Below are 21,609 nucleotides of genomic sequence, written 5' to 3' on the forward strand. Positions count from 1 at the left end.
CTGGGGAGGCTGAGGCAGGAGAATGGCGTGAACCCGGGAGGCGGAGCTTGCAATGAGCCGAGATCTCGCCACTGCACTCCAGCCTGGGCGACAGAGCGAGACTCTGACTCAATAAATAAATAAATAAATAAATAAATAAATAAATAAATAAATAATAATCCCAGCTACTCTGGAGGCTGAGGCAGGAGAATCGGTTGAACCTGGCAGGGGGTGGTTGCAGTGAGCCGAGATCGTGCCATTGCCCTCCAGCCTGGAGTTTTTTCAAAAGAAAAACTCCGTCTTAAAAGAAAAGAAAAAAGAAAACACACACAAAAAACTTATGTACACCATAAATATATACACCTACTAAGTGCCCACAAAAATTGAAAACAATCCATGATTAAAAAGCTTTTATATTAACAGAGGACCTCTGACCAGAAAGAGCCGACAGGGGGCGATCCTGGATGATTTGGGGCCGTCAATTGCGAGACGCGGAAGATTATGGGACTTGTAGTTTTTCTCTGATAATTTAATCTTTCAGGACTACATGTCCCAAAATGCAAATGTAATCAGACAGCCCCACTGTGGGGTATGAAGTGTCCGCAGAGCTGTGAGAGGTAAGTGTGTTCTGTGCGTGCTGCGGTTTTCTAGAAGTTGTGGATTTCTTGTGAGGGATTCTATTTCTCCTCTTTGCCCTTGGTGGGACCTGGAAGAGAGCAGTTGTTCCGCTGATGCACGTTTTCAGCTGGGGTTTCCCTGGCCCTTTGGTCTCGGGAAACCGGAATGTGTGTTTGTTTAGCTGTTCAAGTGTTGCTGTGGAATGTCAAGGAGAAAGCGGGGTCCTGATCTCAGATCTGGAAAGCCAAGCATAAAATAATGTTTACATACAGGTTGCATGTCACTAGAGGATTTATGCATTATATCAAATAATATGTCAAAGGGTTTTTTTTGAGACGGAGTCTCGCTTCTTCGCCCAGGCTGGAGTGCAATGGCGCGACCTTGGCTCACTGCAACCTCCCACTCCCGGGTTCAAGCAATTCTGTCTCAGCCTCCCCAGTAGCTGGGATTACGGGCACGTGCCACCACTCCCGGCTAAATTTTTTTGTAGGTTTAGTAGAGACGGGGTTTCACCATGTTGGCCAGGCATGTCTGGAACTCCTGATCTCAAGTGATCTGCCTACCTCAGCCTCCCAAAGTGCTGGGATTTCAGACGTGAGCCACAGCACCTGGCCCTATATAGTTACAGCTAGAAAAGCTGACAGGCAGGGGTCTTGTCTCTCTGATGTATCCAAGTAGCAGAGCTTGCAGTGGAAGGTAAACTAAAATAAGGGGGAAATGAAAAAATAAAAGGAGTGTGTATGTGTGCTTAATTACATGAACAAAATCAAACAAAACCTGACTTATTAGGGCCAGGCTTGGAGGCTTACACCTGTAATCCCAGCACGTTGGGAGGCCGAGGCGGGCAGATCACTAGAGCTCAGGAGTTCGAGAGCAGCCTGGCCAACATGGTGAAACCCCATCTCTACTAAAAATACAATAATTAGCTGGGCATGGTGGCACTCACCTATAGTCCCGGCTATTCTGGAGTCTGAGGCAGGAGAATCACTTGAACCCGGGAGGCAGAGGTTACAGTGAGCCAAGATCATGCCACTGCACTCCAGCCTGGGTGACAGAGTGAGATGCTGGCTCAAAAAAGAATGAATGGGGCCAGGTGCGGTGGCTCACGGCTGTAATCCCAACACTTTGGGAGGCCGAGGCAGGCAGATCACCTGAGGTCAGGAGTTTGAGACCAGCCTGGCCAACATGGTGAAACTCTGTCTCTAGTAAAATACTAAAAAATTAGCTGGGTGTGGTGGCACACCCCTGTAATCCCGCTATTTGGGAGGCTGAGGCAGGAGAATCACTTGAACCTAGGAGGCGGAGGTTGCAGTGAGATGAGATTGCGCCACTGTACTCTAGCCGGGGCAACGGAGGGAGGCTCTGTCTCAAAAAACAAAACAAACAAAGAAACAAAAAATGAGAAAAAAACACCCCACTTTCTCTTTTTTTTTTTTTTTTAATTTTTTTTTTTTTTTTTTTTTGAGACGGAGTCTCGCTCTGTGGCCCAGGCTGGAGTGCAGTGGCGGGATCTCGGCTCACTGCAAGCTCCGCCTCCCGGGTTCATGCCATTCTCCTGCCTCAGCCTCCCGAGTAGCTGGGACTACAGGCGCCCACAACTGCGCCCGGCTAATTTTTTTTGTATTTTTAGTAGAGACGGGGTTTCACCGTGGTCTGGATCTCCTGACCTTGTGATCCACCCGCCTCGGCCTCCCAAAGTGCTGGGATTACAGGCGTGAGCCACCGCGCCCGGCCAACACCCCACTTTCTCACATGAGGTTTCTTTTTCTCTAGAATGAAGATGAGCTTTGGGTTGACTTTCAAGTCAGCAAAAGGCCGTTGGATCGCAAACCCCAGCTGGCAGTGCTCGAAAGCTTCCATTGGGTTATTTGTGCCAGCAAGTCCTCCTTTGGACCCTGAGAAGGTCAAAGAGTTACAGCGCTTCATCACACTTTCCAAGAGACTCCTCGTAATGACTGGGGCAGGAATCTCCACCGAGTCGGGGATACCAGACTACAGGTCAGAAAAGGTGGGGCTTTATGCCCGCACTGACCGCAGGCCCATCCAGCATGGCGATTTTGTCCGGAGTGCCCCAATCCGCCAGCGGTACTGGGCGAGAAACTTTGTGGGCTGGCCTCAATTCTCCTCCCACCAGCCGAACCCTGCACACTGGGCTTTGAGTACCTGGGAGAAACTCGGAAAGCTGTACTGGTTGGTGACCCAAAATGTGGATGCCTTGCACACCAAGGCAGGGAGTCGGCGCCTGACAGAGCTCCACGGATGCATGCACAGGTGCAGGAGGTGTACATGGTTTGAACGCAAACCCGTGTGTTGTTTTGGGAGAGTAGGAACCTTGGCTGTCTTGATCACCGCAGTCTTAGACCTTGAGAAAAGGATTTCAGAACAAGTTGTTTACTTTGGAGTTGATTCCAGTAAATTCATTGACGGAGTGAGGATGTAAAACAGAAAAGAGAGGAAAGCCAGGAAAGGGTGTGTTAATGAGTGGGTTACTGCTTTGGGCACTGGGGTTCAGTCCTGTGAGGAACCCTCCAACTGTCTAGGACATGTTGGAGGATTGCTCAATGAAACTTGAGGGCTGGGGCTGGGCGCAGTGGCTCATGCCTGTAATCCCAGCACTTTGGGAGAATGAGGCGGGCAGATCATGTGAGCTCAGCAGTTCAAGACCAGCCTGGCCAACATGGTGAAACCCCATTTCTACTAAAAATACAAAAATTAGGTGGTTGTGGTGGCACATGCCTGTAATCCCAGCTACTTGGGAGGCTGAGGCAGGAAAATCTCTTGGGAGGCAGAGGTTGCTGCAGTGAGCCAAGATTGCACCACTGCAATCCAGCCTGGGCAACAGAGCAAGACTCCATCTCAAAAAAAAAGAAAACAAAAGTTGAGGATGGTGCACAATGGCTTATGCCTGTAATCCTAGCACTTTGGAAGGCTGAGACAGGAAGACTGCTTGAGGCCAACAGTTCAGGACCAACCTGGCCAACACAGTGAGACTCTGTCTCTATATAAAGTAAATTATATATATATATACACACACACACACACACACACATATATATATATACACATATGTTTTTTTTAAAAGAAAGTTGAGGCCTGTTGTGGTGGCTCACGCCTGTAATCCCAGCACTTTGGGATGTCAGGAGTTCAAGATCAACCTGGTCAACATGGTGAAACCCCGTCTCTACTAAAAATACAGAAATTTGTTGGACGTGGTGGCACGCACCTGTAATTCCAGCTACTCAGGAGGCTGAGGCAGGAGAACTGCTTGAACCTGAGAGGTGGAGGTTCCAGTGAGCTGAGATCATGAGCTGAGATCATGCCACTACATGCCAGCCTAGGCGACAGAGCAAAACTCCGTCTCAAAAAAAAAAAAAGTTAAGCAAGCTAGGGTGATTTTTTTTTTCTTTTTTCTTTTCTTTTGTGTTTGTGTGTGCACGTGTATGTGTGTGTGACAGGCTCTCACTCTGTCACACAGACTGGAGTGCAGTGGTGTGATTATAGCTCACTATAGCCTCAATCTCCTGGGCTCAAGTGATCCTTTCACCCCAGCCTCCTAAGTAGCTGGGACTACAGACAAACGCCACCATGCCCAGCTAATTTTTAATTTAATTTTTATTTTTTTGTAGAGATGAAGCCTTACTATGTTGCCCAGGCTGGTCTCAAACTCCTGGGCTCACATGATCCTCCTGCCTTGGCATCTCAAAGTGCTGGGATTACAAGTGTGAGCCACTGTGCTTGGCCCTGAAGCTAGGGATTTATTCACCATCTTTCATCCCTTATGGGTCCAGGATCACTCTAGGGAAATTAATTCCCTAACATTTTGACTCTGCTCCTCCCAAGGAGGCTTCCATGGGCAGAGAACATCTGAAGCAAGAGAGACACAGGAAACTGCTTGTAAGAAAACTGTGTGCACCAGGGTGCTGTGGTTCATATCTGTCATCCCAGCAACTCAAGAGGCTGAGGCAGGAGGATTGTTTGAGGTTAGGAGATCAAGACTAGCCTGGGTAACACAGCCAGACTCCGTCTCTACAAAAAAAAAATTTAAGAAAGGAAATTGGCCAGGTGCGGTGGCTCACGCCTGCAATCTCAGCACTTTGTGAGGCTGAGTCGGACAGATCACTTGAGGTCGGGAGTTCGAGACCAGCCTGACCTACATGGAGAAACCCCGTCTCTACTAAAAATACGAAATTAGCCGGGCGTGGTGGTGCATGCCTGTAATCCCAGCTACTCGGGAGGCTGAGGCAGGAGAATTGCTTGAACCCAGTAGGTGGAGGTTGTGGTGAGCCAAGATTGTGCCATTGCACTCCAGCCTGCAGCCTGGGCAACAAGAGCGAAACTCCATCAAAAAAAAAAAAAAAAAATAGAGAGAGAAAGGAAACTGGGATGGGTGCGGTGGCTCATGCCTGTAATCTCAGCACTTTGGGAGGCAGAAAGGCAGGCAAATCACTTGAGGTCAGGAGTTTGAGACCATCCTGGCTGACACGGTGAAACCCTATCTCTACTAAAAATACAAATAATTTGCTTACCTCTATCTTAGCCTGTTTTTTGTTGTTGTTGGTTTTTTGTTTTGTTTTGTTTTGTTTTTGAGATGCAGTCTCACTCTGTCACCCAGGCTGGAGTGTGCAGCAGCCCGATCTTGGCTCACTGTAACCTCTGCCTCCTGGGTTCAAGTAATTCTCCTGTCTCAGCCTCCTGAGTAGCTGGGATTACAGGTGCGCGCCACTACACCCAGCTAATTTTTTTGTATTTTTGTAAAGACGGGGTTTCACCATGTTGGCCAAGCGGGTCTCAAACTCCTGATTTCAAGTGATCCACCCACCTTGACCTCCCAAAGTGCTGGGATTATGGGTGTGAGCCACCGCACCCGGCCTGGCCTTTTTTTCTTATTTAGACAGGGTCTGGCTCATACACCCAGGCTATAGTGCAATGGTGCCATTATAGCTCCCTGTAACCTAGAACTCCTAGGTAATTAGAACTCCAGCTAATTAAAAAAAATATTTTTTGGCCAGGCATGGTGGTTCACATCTGTAGTCTCAGCACTTTGGGAGGCTGAGGTGGGTAGATCACAAAAATTAGCTGGGCCTGGTGGCAGGCGCCTGTAATCCCACCTGCTCGGGAGGCTGAGGCAGGAGAATCGCTTTAGCCCAGAAGGCGGAGGTTGCAGTGAGCTGAGATCGCGCCATTGCACTCCAGCCTGAGCGACAGAGCAAGACCCCGTCCCAAAAAACAAAAAGACAAGCAAAAAAAATTTTTTTTTGTAGAGACAGGGTCTTGCTGTCTACCCAGACTGGTCTGGAACTCCTTGGCTCAAGTGATTCTCTCTCTTTACTCTCTCAAAGTGCTGGGATTATAAGGTGTGAGCCACCATATCTGGCCACAGGGGGCCTTTTAAGAGAAGAAAATCAACATAATCTGATGGCTGACTAGAACTAAAAGGAGAAAAATGAGGCTGGATGTGGTGGCTCACACCTGTAGTCCCAGCACTTTGGAAGGCTAAGGCAGGAGGATTGCTTGAGCCTAGGAGTTCGAGGCTGCAGTGAGCTATAATCATGCCATTGCACTCCAGGTAAGAGCTACCACGCCTGGCCAAGACCCTGTCACTTAAAAAAATAAAAAAATAGGCCGAGCGTCGTGGCTCATGCCTGTAATCCCAGCACTTTGGGAGGCCGAGGCGGGTGGATCACCTGAGGTCAGAAGTTTGAGACCAGCCTCAACATGGAGAAACCCTATCTCTACTAAAAATACAAAATTAGCCGGACGTGGTGGCACATGCTTGTAATCCCAGCAACTTGGGAGGCTGAGGCAGGAGAATTGCCTGAACCTGGGAGGCGGAGGTTGTGGTGAGCCGAGATCGTGCCATTGCACTCTGGCCTGGGCAACAAGAGCGAAACTCTGTTTCAAATAAATAAATAAATAAATAAATAAATACAATAAATAATAAAAATAAAAAAATAAAAACAGACACAAAATGCTCCCCCACACTGGCTCAAGCTCTGGTGATTACAGAGGTGAAAAGGAGGGCCGGGTGTGGTGGTTCACACCTGTAATCCCAGCACTTTGGGAGGCCGAGGTGGGTGGATCACCTGAGGTCGGAAGTTTGAGACCAGCCTGACCAACATGGAGAAACCCCGTCTCTACTAAAAATACTAAAAAAATTAGTTGGGTGTTGTGGCGCATGCCTGTAATCCCAGCTACTCAGGAGGCTGAGGCAGGAGAATCACTTGAGCCCATGAGGAGGAGGTTGCAGCGAGCCAAGATTGTGCCATTGCACTCCAGCCTGGGCAATAAGAGTGAAACTCCCTCTCAAAAAAAAAAAAAAAAAAAAGAGGTGAGAAGGGAACGAACCAGGAGACACTGTGTCCTGGAAACCAAGGAGGAGAAGCATTTTAGAGGGGATGGTGATAGACAGTGGCAAATGCGGCAGATGAGCAAGGGAAAGGATAGAGGGAAAAACGCAGGTTTGGGCACTAAGGAAACCAGCAGGCAAAGCATTTGCAGTCATGTTAAGCATAAAAGTAAGCTATAGCAGAAGGTTAGGAAGGAGTGTACAGGAAGGAAACAGACGGGCCGGGCGCAGTGTTTCACACCTGTAATCCCAGCACTTTGGGAGGCCAAAGTGGGAGGATCACTTGAGGCCAGGAGGTTGAGGCTGCAGTGAGCTGAGATCATGCCACTGCATTCCAGCCTGGGCAACAGCCAGACCCTGTCTCCAAAAAAAAAAAAAAAAAATAGAAAGTATGGCTAAAATGGGGTGGGGATTGTGTGTTAGGGAAAGGAGGCAGCAATGGAAGGGCTGAAAATGGTTGGGGACGAAACATCTCTGACAGCTTTGTCCCTCCCAAGGACATACTGTTCAGTCAGCGTCTTCCTTGGTTCCAGGGTCCTGTGCTTGGATTGTGGGGAACAGACTCCCCGGGGGGTGCTGCAAGAGCGCTTCCAAGTCCTGAACCCCACCTGGAGTGCTGAGGCCTATGGTCTGGCTCCTGATGGTGACGTCTTTCTCTCAGAGGAGCAAGTCCGGAGCTTTCAGGTCCCATCCTGCGTTCAATGTGGAGGCCATCTGAAACCAGATGTCGTTTTCTTCGGGGACACAGTGAACCCTGACAAGGTTGATTTTGTGCACAAGCGTGTAAAAGAAGCCGACTCCCTCTTGGTGGTGGGATCATCCTTGCAGGTATCTGACTTGGCCAGAGTGGTAACCGCCCCCTGTGTGGGATTGGGAGTCCTGGAGAGACCCCCTTTTTGGTTTAACTTTTTCTAGAGCTAGAGAACCTAGACATTGTTATGTGTGTCTTTTACCCATGCAGGTATACTCCAGTTACAGGTTTATCCTCACTGCCCGGGAGAAGAAGCTGCCGATTGCAATACTGAACATTGGGCCCACACGGTCAGATGACTTGGCGTGTCTGAAACTGAATTCTCGTTGTGGAGAGTTGCTGCCTTTGATAGACCCACGCTAACCACAGCCTGATGTTCCAGAACCTGGAACAGGGACTCTCACTTGAGTCTTGCTGCTAAAGGTAATTGCCTTCTCAGATAACAGATTCCAGTTCCCATTCGACAGAGTAGGGTGCACTGACAAAGTATAGAAGGTTCTAGGTATCTTAATGTTTGGATATTCTTAATTAAAACTCATTTTTTTAAAATAAATTTGTTCAGCTTTATATGAAATGCTTCATGAATTTGTACGTCATCCTTGCATGGGGGTCATGCTAACCTTCTCTGTATCATTCTAATTTTAGCATATGTGCTGCTGAAGAGAGCACTAACACTAATTTTTTTTTTTTTTTTTTTTGAGACAGGGTCTGACTCTATCACCCAGGCTGAAGTGCAATGGCCTGACCTCGGCTCACTGCAACTTCTGCCTCCCAGGTTCAAGCCATCCTCCCACCTCTGCCTCCCAAGTAGCTAGGACTACAGGCATGCACCACCATGTACATGCATACACCAACTAATTTTTTGTATTTTTTGTACAGACAGGGTCTCACTTTGTCACCCAAGCTGGTCTCGAAGTCCTGAGCTCAAGCCATCCACCCGCCTCAGCCACCCAAAGTGCTGAGATTATAGGCATGAGCTACCACACCCGGCCAAAACTTTTTTTTTTTTTTTTTGAGACAGAGTCTTGCTCTGTTGCCCAGGCTGGAGTGCAGTGTTGCGATCTCAGCTCATTGCAACCTCCGCCTCCCGGGTTCAAGTGATTCTCCTGCCTCAGCCTCCCAAGTAACTGAGATTACAGGCATGTACCACACCACACCTGGCTAATTTTTTATAGTTTTGGTAGAGATGTGGTTTTACCATATTGGCCAAGCTGGTCTCAAACTCCTGACCTCAAGTGATCTGCCTGCCTTGGCTTCCCAAAGTGCTGGGATTACAGGCATGAACCACCATGCCCAGGCGTTTTTTTTGTTTGTTTGTTTGTTTTTTGAGATGGAGTCTCATTCTGTAGCCCAGACTAGAGTGCAGTGGCATGATCTTGGCTCACTGCAACCTCTGCCTCCTGGGTTCAAGCAATTCTCCTGTCTCAGCCTCCCGAGTAGCTGGGACTACAGGCGCCCACCACCATACCCAGCTAATTTTTGTATTTTCAGTAGAGATGGGGTTTCACCATGGTGGCCAGGCTGGCTTCAAACTCCTGACCTCAAGTGATCCACCTGCCTCAGCCTCCCAAAGTACTGGGATAACAGGCATGAGCTACTGAGCCCGGCCCCAAAGCTAATTTTATTTTTTTTTTTGAGACGGAGTCTCGCGCTGTGGCCCAGGCTGGAGGGCAGTGGCACAATCTCGGCTCACTGCAAGCTCCACCTCCCGGGTTCCCGCCATTCTCCTGCCTCAGCCTCCCGAGTAGCTGGGACTACAGGCACCCGCCGCCACGCCCGGCTAATTTTTTGCATTTTTAGTAGAGACGGGGTTTCACCATGTTAGCCAGGATGGTCTCGATCTCCTGACCTCGTGATCCGCCCGCCTTCGGCCTCCCAAAGTGCTGGGATTACAGGCGTGAGCCACTGCGCCTGGCCCTAGACATGTAGCTCTTTAAGACACTAAATGTTCCAGAATCTGCCATGGCTTTTTCCCTTTTAAAAATAATAATTTTGAAATAATAATTTATACAACATAAAGTATACTCTTTAAAAATGTACAATTGACTTGTTTTTTGGTGCGCTCACAAAGGTGTGCTTTGATCACTACTATCTAATTCTAGAACATTTTTATCATCCCAAGAAGACATTTTGGGCCCATTAGCAGTCATTTCCTGTTTCCCACCACTGCAATTATCACCTGTAGGCCCCTGGCAACAACTAACCACTCTGTTTCTGCCTATTCTGAACACTTCATACATTTTTTTTTTCTTTTTTTTTGAGACTGAGTTTCACTCTTGTTGCCCAGGCTGGAGTGCAACGACACGATATTGGCTTACTGTAACCTCTGCCTCCGGGGTTCAAGCGATTCTCCTGCCTCAGCCTCCCAAATAGCTGGGATTACAGGCATGCGCCACCACGTCTGGCTAATTTTTGTATTTTTAGTAGAGACAGGGTTTCACCATGTTGGCCAGGCTGGTCTCAAACTCCTGACCTCAAGTGATCCACCTGCGCTGGCCTCCCAAAGTGCTGGGATTATAGGCGTGAGCAACCGTGCCCAGTCAGTGGATGGCCTTTTTTTTTTTTTTTTTTGAGATGGAGTTTCACTCTTGTTGTCCAGGCTGGAGTGCAATGGCACGATCTTGGCTCACTATATCCTCCACCTCCTGGGCTCAAGCAATTCTTCTGCCTCAGCCTCTCAAGTAGCTGGCATTACAGGCATGTGCCACCACACCTGGCAAATTTTGTATTTTTAGTGGAGACGGGGTTTCTCCATGTTGGTCAGTCTGATCTCAAACTCCTGACCTCAAGTGATCTGCCCACCTTGGCCTCCCAAAGTGCTGGGATTAAAGGCGTGAGCCACCGTGCCTGGCGTTTTTTTTTTTTTTTCTTTCTTTCTTTTGAGACAGTGTCTTGCTCTGTTGTCCAGGCTGGAGTGCAGTGACATGATCTCAGTTCACTGCAACCTCCACCTCCTGGGTTGAAGTGATTCTCTTGCTTCAGCCTCCTGAGCAGCTGGGATTACAGGCATCCGCCACCACGTCCAGCTAATTTTTTTATATTTTTAGTAGAGATGGGGGCTTCAGCATGTTGGCCAGGCTGGTCTCAAACTCCTGACCTCAGGTGATCCACCTGCCTTGGCTTCCTAAAGTGCTGGGATTACAGGCGTGAGCCACCGTGCTGGCCTTATGCCTTTGTTTCCTTATTTGACAGGCCAGGGGTTCGAGACCAGCCAGGCCAGGATGGTGAAACCCTGTCTCTACTAAAAATAAAAAAAAAATTAGCTAGGCATGGTAGTGGGAGCCTGTAATCCCAGCTGTTCGGGAGGCTGAGGCAGGAGAATCGTTTGATCCCAGGAGGCGGAGGTTGCAGTACCTGAGATGGCGCCATTGCACTCCAGCCTGGGTGACAGAGTAAAACTCTGTCTCAAAAAAAAAAAAAAGAAATACAAAACAATTGTCTGAATTATCTGGCCATAGCGGCACAAACCTGTGGTCCTAACTACTTGGGAAGTGATGTGGGAGGATCACTTGAGCCCAGGTGGTCCAGGCTGCAGTGAGCCATGATTGTGCCACTGCACTCCAGCCTGGGTGACATAGATCCTGTCTCAAAATAAATAAATAAATAAATAAAATAAAAATAAAAGTTTTTTTTTTTTGTTTTTGTTTTTTAATTTTAAGACGGAGTCTCGCTCTGTCACCCAGGCTGGAGTGCAGTGGCGCGATCTCGGCTCACTGCAAGCTCTGCCTCCCAGGTTCATACCCTTCTCCTGCCTCAGCCTCCCGAGTAGCTGGGACTACAGGCGCTGGCCACTATGCCCGGCAAATTTTTTGTATTTTTAGTAGAGACAGCGTTTCACCATGTTAGCCAGGATGGTCTCGATCTCCTAACCTCGTGATCTGCCCACCTCGGCCTCCCAAAGTGCTGGGATTACAGGCGTGAACCACCGTGCCTGGCCCATTTTATTTCTTAATAAACTAAAATCCAGATTTACCTAAGGTCACACTATATAATGTCAGAGCCAGGACTAGAATTGAAGTAGACTTTTTTTTTTTTTTTTTGAGACGGAGTCTCGCTCTGTCACCCGGGCTGGAGTGCAGTGGCCGGATCTCAGCTCACTGCAAGCTCCGCCTCCCGGGTTCATGCCATTCTCCTGCCTCAGCCTCCCGAGTAGCTGGGACTACAGGTGCCCGCCACCTCGCCCGGCTAGTTTTTTGTATTTTTTAGTAGAGACGGGGTTTCACCGTCTTAGCCAGGATGGTCTCGATCTCCTGACCTCATGATCCGCCCGTCTCGGCCTCCCAAAGTGCTGGGATTACAGGCTTGAGCCACCGCGCCCGGCCGTGAAGTAGACTTTTCTTCCAGTTTTTTTCTTTTTCTTTTCCTTTTTTTTTTTTTTTTTGAGATGGAGTCTTGCTCTGTCACCCAGGCTGGAGTGCAGTGCACTGAAACCCCCAACTCCAGGGTTCAAGTGATTCTCCTGCCTCAGCCTCCCAAGTAGCTGGGATTATAGGCGTGCGCCACAATGTCCAACTAATTTTTGTGTTTTTAGTAGAGATGGGGTTTCACTATGTTGGCCAGGTTGGTCTCAATCTCCTAACCTCAAGCGATCTGCCTGCCTCGGCCTCCCAAAGTGTTGGGATTACAGGCATGAGCCACCACGTCTGGCATAGTTTTTTTTCTTTTTTTAGCAATCTAATTTGTCTGCAGATTATGATCAGATTGTGGGAAAGGTGGCCAGCCTAAAGTTGAAGTAAAAACCAGTAGTACACTTGGCCAAGGAGACCAGGAATGGTTACAATGTAGTGGCCTTGCCCAAGATTTCTGCACTTAAACAAACAAAAAAAATATAATGGCCAATGGAGAGCAGATTAGGCAGCCAGAGAGGGAAGGCAGGCTCTTTTCGCACCTCAGAACTGGCATGAATGATGAAATCAAGTCTGGAGAGTCTTTGGAATGTTTGCTTTGTTCATATTTCCTCCTGAGATGGAATTCTTTCCACCAAAAAATGCACCCCAAGAGGAAGGTGGTATTTCCTGAAGCTGACACTCCTCACGTCTGTCTCCTTGCTTTAAGTCTTTTGCTTTCTACCATTGTGGCAGCTCCTAACCCACTTGCATGTACCCTTCATTAGAGTGACACACTAGTAGTGGGTGCTATCAGTTTGCCACTGGCCTGGTTCTGCGGTCCCAGCTGCACAACACCAGCCTTAAGCATAACTTTGCGTTGTGTCTCCACTCAGTTGCCTCGGCAGTTGTGCTCTGCTGTCATGGTTTTAGTAAGTGGGATTCACACAGGCAAATAGGCACATAAGACTGGAAACTTCCTCCCCACTAACTCATATTCTTCCTCTTAGTGCTCTCATAAATGGATATCCTTCTCTTACCTCTCCCTTAAATACAAGCATTTATTGACCGGGTGCAGTGGCTCATGCCTGTAATCCCAGCACTTTGGGAGCCTGAGGCGGGTGGATCTCCTGGGGTCAAGAGTTCGAGACCAGCCTGGCCAACATGGCAAAACCCTATCTCCACCAAAAATACAAAAAATTAGCTGGGTGTGCTGGCAGGTGCATGTAATCCCAGCTACTTGGGAGGCTGAGGCAGGATAATTGCTCGAACCCAGGAGGCAGAGGTTGCAGTGAGCCGAGATTGCACCACTGCACTCCAGCCTGGGCGACAGGAGCGAAAGTCCGCTCAAAAAAACAAAAACAAACCAAAAAACTCCAAGCATTTATTGAGCACATGCCGTAAACCAAACACTGTGCAAAGCATTTAACAATACATTAACTCACTTAATGAAAGTTTACCCCTCAAGAGATGCCTGGGCATACATAAAGGTGAACTTTTGCAAAAGTGAACTAAAGTTTTTCTGAGTGGATCAGAGGAGGACCAATAGGAAATCCAACACTCCTAGGTAGCGTGACCAACTATCACAGATTGCCCCGTAGTGAGGGGTTTCACAGGATGCAGGATTTTCAGTGTTAAAGCCAGGATGAGTTGGTCACCCTGACCATCATCCAACTCACCCAACAGAAGTTGCCCAGATATAATAATTTTTTTTTTTTGAGATGGAGTCTCGCTGTGTTGCCCAGGCTGGAGTTCAGTGGCGTGATCTCGGCTCACTGCAAGCTTTGCCTCCCAGGTTCACGCCATTCTCCTGCCTCAGCCTCCGAGTAGCTGGGACTACAGGCGCCCGCCACCACGCCTGGCTAATTTTTTTGTATTTTTTTTAGTAGAGACGGGGTTTCACCAAGTTAGCCAGGATGGTCTTGATCTCCTGACCTCGTGATCCACCCACCTCAGCCTCCCTAAGTGCTAGGATTACAGGCATGAGCCACTGCACCCGACTGCCCAGATATAATAATTAATTCAAAATATATTATCCTTGCTGAGATTCAATACACTGCTTTGAGATATAGATTTTTTACTTAACGTTTATGTCACAATACAGGTAATTTCTACTTCATGAAGAAAGAAATTAGACTAATCCAAGAAAGGAGGTTTTTTGTTTTGTTTTGTTTTGTTTTTTTGGAGACAGTCTAGCGCTGTCACCCAGGCTGGACTGCAATGGCACGATCTCACTCACTGCAACCTCTGCACCCCCGCCCCCACCCTCACCCCCGCCCCAGGTTCAAGTGATTCTCCTGCCTCAGCCTCCCAAGTAGCTGGGATTACAGGCACCTGCCACCACACCTAGCTATTTTTTGTATTTTTAGTAGAGACAGGGCTTCGCTATGTTGGCCAGATTGGTCTTGAACTCCTGACCTCGAGCAATCTGCCCACCTCGGCCTCCCAAAGTGCTGGGATTACAGGTGTGAGCCATCGTGCCCAGCCTAGGTTTTTCTTTTTTTGTCTTTTTCTCAATTTATTAGAAAAGGAATATAGAATGGAATTAAAACTCTTAGGTAGTCAGGTGAGGTGACTCATGCCTGTAATCTCAGCACTTTGGGATGCCAAGGTGAGTGGATCACTTGAGGCCAGGAGTTTGACACCAGCCTGGCCAACATGCCAAACTCTGTCTTTATTAAAAATACAAAAATCAGCCAGGTGTGATGGTGCACACCTGTAATCCCAGCTACTACTTTTGCAAAAGTGAACTAAAGTTTTTCTGAGTGGATCAGAGGAAGGACCAATAGGAAATCCAACACTCCTAGGCAGCATGACCAACTGTCAGAGATTGTACTGAGGGGTCTCACAAGAACAATAATCGCTTGAACCTGGGAGGGAGAGGCTGCAGTGAGCCAAGATCGTGCCACTGCCCTCCAGCCTGGGTGACAGAGACTGTCTCAAAAACAAAACAAAACAACTCTTAGGTTATAGATTGACTTGGATTTCAACGTCCCCCAACTTTTTTTTTTGAGACAGGGTCTTGCTGTCACCCAGGCTGGAGTGCAGTGGCAGGAACAGGGCTCACTGCAGTCTCAACCTCCTTGGCACAAGGAATCCTCCCATGTAGCTGGGACTACAGGTGCGTACCACCATGCCTGGATAAATTTTTGAATTTTTTGTAAAGACAGGATCTCACTATGTTGTCCAGGCTGGTCTCAAACTCCTGGACTCAAGCGATCCTCCCACATTGGTCTCCCAAAGTGCTGGGATTACAGGTGTGAGTCACCTTACCCAGCCTCAATCCCAGTTTTTCTACTTACTAGTTAGAAGACTTGGGCAAGTTATTTTTGTCTAACTTCAGGCTCTTTGTAGATGAAGATAATAGTGGCTACCTCATTGGGTTGGTTTTAAGATTAAGCAGGGCAATGATGCATGTGAAGCTCGTAGCACAGTACCTGGCACATAATAAGGAAATGCAGTCACTATCATTAGGAGATGGACAGGATGATGGAAAAGGAAATCATCATATCTGCCTTTGGCCCACATTGAGTGCTTTTTTTGAGACAGAATCTCACTCTGTAGCCCAGGCTGGAGTGCAGTGGCATGATCTCGGCTCGCTGCAACTTTCACCTCCCGGGTTCAAGCAATTCTTGTGCCTCAGCCACCGAGTAACTGGGATTACACCCGTGGGTCTCTACACCTGGCTAATTTTAGTATTTTTAGTAGAGACGGGGATTCGCCATGTTGAACTTCCGGCCTGAAGTGATCTGCCTACCTTGGCCTTTTGAAGGGCTGGGATTACATTGTGAACCACTGCGCCCAGCTTCTTTAACTAGACTTCACAATCATCTTCCCCAGAGCTTCATTTCCTTTTTGTGTACCTGTTTGTCGCTTTTTTTTTTTTTTTTTTTTTTTTTGAGACCACAGTCTCGCTCTGTCGCCCAGGCTGGAGTGCAGTGGCGCAATCTCGGCTCACTGCAACCTCCACCTCCCAGGTTCACGCCATTCTCCTGCCTCAGCCTCCCGAGTAGCTGGGTCTACAGGCGCCCGCCACCATGCCCGGCTAATTTTTTTTGTATTTTTTTTCTTAGTAGAGATGGGATTTCACCGTGTTAGCCAGGATGGTCTCCATCTACTGACCTCGTGATCCATCCGCCTCGGCCTCCCAAAGTGTACCTGTTTGTCTCTTTTAAAAAACATTGCAGCCGGGCGCGGTGGCTCAAGCCTGTAATCCCAGCACTTTGGGAGGCCGAGATGGGCGGATCACGAGGTCAGGAGATCGAGACCATCCTGGCTAACACAGTGAAACCCCGTCTCTACTAAAAATACAAAAAAACTTAGCCGGGCGAGGTGGCAGGCGCCTGTAGTCCCAGCTACTCGGGAGACTGAGGCAGGAGAATGGCGTGAACCCGGAAGGCGGAGCTTGCAGTGAGCTGAGATCCGGCCACTGCACTCCAGCCTGGGTGACAGAGCGAGACTCCGTCTCAAAAAAAAAAAAAAAAAAAAATTGCAAACAGGGCTCAGTGGGAGGCCGAGGTGGGCCGATTACCTGAGGTCAGGAGTTCCAGACTAGCCTGGCCAACATGGTGAAAACCGTCTCTACTAAAAATACAAAAATTAGCCGGGCGTGGTGGCCAGTGCCTGTAATCCCACTACTTAGGAGGCTGAGGCTGAAGAACTGCTTGAGTCGAGGAGGCAGAGGCTGCAGTGAGCCAAGATCATGCCACTGCACTCCGGCCTGGGTGACAGAGCAAAACTCCGTCTCAAAAAAAAAAAAAAAAAAAAAAAGGCCAGTCAGTGCGGTGACTCACACCTATAATCCCAGCACTTTGGGAGGCCGAGGCGGGTGGATCATGTGGTCAGGAGTTCGAGCCCATTCTGGCTAACACAGTGAAACCCCGTCTCTACTGAAAAATACAAAAAATTAGCCGGGCATGGTGGTGGGTGCCTGCAGTCCCAGCTACTCGGGAGGCTGAGGCAGGAGGATGGCGTGAACCTGGGAGGCGGAGCTTGCAGTGAGCCGAGATAGCGCCACTGCACTCTAGCCTGGGCGACAGAGTGAGATTCCATCTCAAAAAAACAACAACAACAACAACAAAAAAAACTACTACTACTACTACTAATAGGCCCAGCGCGGTGGCTCACATGAGTCTGTAATCCCAGCACTTTGGGAGGCCGAGGTGGGTAGATCACCCAAGGTCAGGAGTTCGAAACCAGCCAGACTGACCAACATGGTGAAACCCCCTCTCTACTAAAAACACAAAATCAGCTGGGCATGGTGGCCGGCGCCTGTAATCCCAGCTACTTGGGAGGCTGAGGCAGGAGAATCTTTGAACCTGGGAGGCGGAGGTTGCAGTGAGCTGAGATCGCACCATTGCACTCCAGCCTGGGCAACAAGAGCAAAATTCCATCTCAAAAAATAAAATAAAATAAAAATAATAGTAATAAAAAGTAAAAAAAAAAAAAAAATAGAAAAAGATGACAAACCAAGGCTTGCTTAATGTAATAAAGACTTTCTAAAGAAAAATTTAAGTGCATTATCCTTTCCTCTCCTTCCCCTTAGGAAAATAATATTTATTGAACATTTACTATACAACAAGCACTTAGAAAGCATTTACACAACATATTTGCACACTTAATTCCCCCAACCCTACAATATGGGCACTATTATTTCGGGTAACCTGCCCAAGGTCACCAAGAGGGTGACTAGGCCAGGAATGAAGGCCAGTCCAGTTCTGAGTTCGCTCTCGGACTTTCTGCTGTAGAAACCCGGTGGGGTAACAGCAGCTGTACCTGGGGAAGAAGGACAAAGCTCAAGAAACTTCCAGAAGTGACCCAGGCTGGGTTGTGAAAGGTAAACATGCCTTCACCAGGTAGGAAAAGGTAGGAAACAACATACAAAAGCATGGAGGTTAGACCAGCAAATCTCTTCGGTTTTTTTTCCCCCTTCAATGTGGGGGTGGAAATTTAAGTGTAGATTTGGGGCGCCTCAGAGGCCTGTGGCTCGCCCAACATCCCCTCGCCTCTCCGCTTGGCCATCTGTTCTCTCAGCTCCCCTTTGTTCCCCGCACCCCACTTTCCCTACCCGCTAATCCGTCCCCGGGATAAAAGCAATGAAGGCGATGCCCACAGGAAACCGGCAGGGGGAGCTGGGGGACAGGGAAGAGCGACCCGGAGAGTCACATCCACGTGAGTTCGCCCTCTTTTCACACTCTAGCGCCCATTCTGTCCTTCCTGCTGGATTCTGGCTCAGGAGAAGAGCGCCGCCAGGACCCCAGGAAGCTACAGACGGGACCCTCTGCCACCTCACGCGGACGCCACTGGGGGTGGGGGTGACCATTACCAGCCACTGCGCCTGCGCCAACTCAGGTTTCCTGGGCGAGCCAGAGGGGCGGGGCCTGGGCCGGGGAGGGGCATAAATAGACGGGGGGGGGGGGTGCTGGGCCGCTATTGACCAATAGAAAAGAGAGATCGAGAGCGACGTGCTCATAAGATATCCAATCACAATCACATCCTTTGGCGGAGGATGGGGGGCGGTGGACTAGAGGTTGATCGGGTTGGTCACACAGCATCACGTGCCATGAAAAGGTAAATACGGCCACGTGGCTTTTTCTCCTTGGCTTCGGCGAAACAGTAGGTCACACTAACTTCGCTGAACAATTATTTAACGAACATATGTGATACGGTAGACATTGCGAAGACAATGTGGTTGCTGGAATTTGTAATCTCTCCATCAAATTACTCTATCCAGCTTATTTCCTTATTTCTTCATTCAAATCATCCTAGCCATTAAATTAGTTTTGCATATCCTACTTTCATACAAATGTTCATTTAAAGATTATTAAGGGAATTTATTCTCTTTCCCGAGCCTTGATGATGAAAAAGAGGTGGGTTATTTTGTTGTTGGTTTTATGTTTGTTTTCTTTTTTCTTTTTTTTTGAGATAGGGTCTCTTTCTGTCACCCAGGCCAGAGTGCAGTCTCACTGCAGCCTCAACCTTCAGGGCTCAGGTAATACTCCCATCTCGCCTGTAGCTGGGACTACAGCCATGCAACACCTTGTTGATTTTTTGTAGAGACGGGATTTCACTGTGTTGTCCAGGCTGGACTCAAGCAAGCCTCGGCTTCTCAAAGTGCTGGAATTTACAGGCCTGAGCTACCACACCCGGCCCAAGAGATAGATTTTTACATCAGAGGATATCTTTAGGGCCTTTAGTAGCCCTGTGACTGCTCTCTCTCTTGTTTGTTGTGTCATCTTAAAAAAAAAAAAAAAAAAGTAAGCACCATTTTCCTAAAAGCCAACTTTTCTTCCATCCAACAGGGACTTGCAATTTCTTTTCACTGAAGAAATACTTTTTTATGGCCTTCACAGTTCGTTGAAGACTAAGGCCAGGTCTAACTTGATTTTGCATCCCTTGAAATTCTTCATAGCACAGTATGCAAAGAAGGGTTCTTCAGTTTATGCTTGTTGAATTTGAATTTGAGAATAGTTCCATTCTTGCCTGCCAAAGAATTAAAAAGACCCTGAGCACTGATGACCAACGCTTCATTTAGCATTCAGCAATCATTTATTGAGTGTCTCCTATAGGCAGGTAGAGAAACAAAAGTGGCTAAGACACCTCACTCTGCCTTCAACAAGTTCACAATCTGATAGCACTTCTCTGAATTATCTGGATTTGGGTTCCAAGGTCAGCTGTGCCACCCAGGAATGACTTTTGGCAATCCCTTGCATCTTTAAGCCAGTTTCCTTATCCATCAGATGTGGATATAACAGTACCTACAACTATAGAACTTCAAGGATGACAAGGTTGGCCGGGCGCGGTGGCTCAAGCCTGTAATCCCAGCACTTTGGGAGGCCGAGACGGGCGGATCACGAGGTCAGGAGATCGAGACCATTCTGGCTAACACGGTGAAACCCCGTCTCTATTAAGAAATACAAAAAACTAGCCGGGCGAGGTGGCGGGCGCCTGTAGTCCCAGCTACTCGGGAGGCTGAGGCCGGAGAATGGCGTAAACCCGGGAGGCGGAGCTTGCAGTGAGCTGAGATCCGGCCACTGCACTCCAGCCTAGGTGACAGAGCGAGACTCCGTCTCAAAAAAAAAAAAAAAAAAAAAAAAAAAAAGGATGACAAGGTTATTGTGCAAAAGACATGACACCATCTGGAGCATACAGTGTAATATATATAAGGATGCCAGTTTGAAGAGTAGGAAAAAAAGTCTCAGAGCAGACTGAATTGTAGACAGATACTAACACTAAATCATTGTCTTGTAGTCAGCCCCAAATACATTGTATACTCAGCATTTTGTATGGTTCCTGGCCCAGAGTAAGTGTTCAGTAAATAATCATTGGATGGATGACTAAAATGAGGGGCCGGGCACGGTGGCTCATGTCTGTAATCCCAGCACTTTGGGAGGCCAAGGTGGGCAGATCACGAGGTCAGGAGATCGAGACCATCCTGGCCAACATGATGAAACCCCATCTCTATTAAAATACAAAAAATTAGCTGGGTGTCGTGGTGCTCACCTGTAGTCCCAGCTACTGAGGAGGCTGAGGCAGGGGAATCGCTTGAACCCGGGAGGCAGAGGTTACAGTGAGCCGAGATTGCGCCACTGCACTCCAGCCTGGTGACAGAGTGAGAATCCATCTCAAAAAATTAAATAAATAAATAAATAAATAAAACGAGGGAGTAATTATGCCAAAAGGTAAGTCCATACACACTCCTTTCTTCAAATGGAAGAAGGTCTTTTACTGCCTACCACACACCCAGAAGTGGTGGCTGTTCTGTCAGTTTCCAGTGGTCTGAAACTGCTTAATGGTGCCTTTTGATAGTTCCTATGGTCTTTTCTCAACTTTGCTTTTTTTTTTTTTTTTTTTTTTTGAGACAGAGTCTCACTCTGTCACCCAGGCTGGAATGCAGTGACATGATCTTGGCTCACTTCTACTTTTGCCTCCAGGGTTCAAGCGATTCTTCTGTCTCAGTCTCCCGAGTAGGTGGGATTACAGGTGCACACCACCATGCCCAGCTAAATTTTGTATTTTTTAGTAGAGATGAGGTTTCGCCATGTTGGCCAGGCTGGTCTCAAACTCCTGGCCTCAAGTGATCTGCCCGCCTAGGCTTCTCGAAGTGCTGGGATTACAGGCGTAAGCCACTGCCCCTGGCCTAGCTCTGGTGAATTTCAATGTCAATATAGTCATAAATACTAACAGAGGAATTGAACTGAGTGACTTAGTGGTTAAGAGCTGGGGCACTGCCATCAGACAGACCTGGCCAAATCCTGATCTTGCCATTTGTGTGATCTTGGACAAATGACTTAACTTCTCTGAATTTGTAGTTCCTCATCCATGAAATATCAACATATCAATATCAATTGATATTCATATCAATATCACAGAACTGGTTTGAACATTTAATGAGATGAGATGTGGAAAACTCAGAACAAGGAAGTATGCAATAAGTGCTCAAGAAATGCAAGCTGTTATTGGTTTTTTGTTTTGTTTTGTTTTTGTTTGGGTTTTTTTTGTGTGTGTGTGTGTTTGAGATAGCGTGTCTCTTTGTCACCCAGCCTGGAGTGAGTGGCATGATGACAGCTCACTGCAGCCTCCAACTCCTG

The 21,609-nt window shown here is 47.9% G+C and overlaps 1 protein-coding gene and 1 non-coding gene across 7 annotated transcripts in view; one reads left to right on the forward strand and one right to left on the reverse strand.

Annotated features, from left to right (window-relative positions):
* The window catches only part of SIRT4 (sirtuin 4), a 40,159-nt gene that overhangs the window by 10,149 nt on the left and 8,401 nt on the right, over positions 1 to 21,609 (forward strand). The window contains exons 1-5 of one of the 6 annotated variants that reach the window (XR_013401564.1): positions 539 to 596; positions 2,371 to 2,868; positions 7,477 to 7,771; positions 7,905 to 8,117; positions 15,038 to 15,054. Coding sequence is in view for 3 of the 6 variants with exons in the window: in XM_015152956.3 (XP_015008442.2) it covers positions 571 to 596; positions 2,371 to 2,868; positions 7,477 to 7,771; positions 7,905 to 8,057 (972 nt within the window). In the remaining 3 variants the exon portion in view is untranslated. Of the gene's footprint in view, positions 1 to 538; positions 597 to 2,370; positions 2,869 to 7,476; positions 7,772 to 7,904; positions 8,262 to 8,399; positions 8,721 to 15,037; positions 15,055 to 21,609 lie in introns of those variants that run through there. The other 5 variants (XR_001448248.3, XR_013401563.1, XM_015152956.3 and 2 more) reach the window with 5 other exon arrangements.
* LOC114671154 (U6 spliceosomal RNA) lies at positions 8,257 to 8,363 on the reverse strand. Its single transcript, XR_013401763.1, has one exon. It is a non-coding gene; the product is annotated as a U6 spliceosomal RNA (small nuclear RNA).

The sequence above is a fragment of the Macaca mulatta genome, chromosome 11 (genome assembly GCF_049350105.2).
Source record: "Macaca mulatta isolate MMU2019108-1 chromosome 11, T2T-MMU8v2.0, whole genome shotgun sequence".
NCBI classification, from domain to species: domain Eukaryota; kingdom Metazoa; phylum Chordata; class Mammalia; order Primates; family Cercopithecidae; genus Macaca; species Macaca mulatta.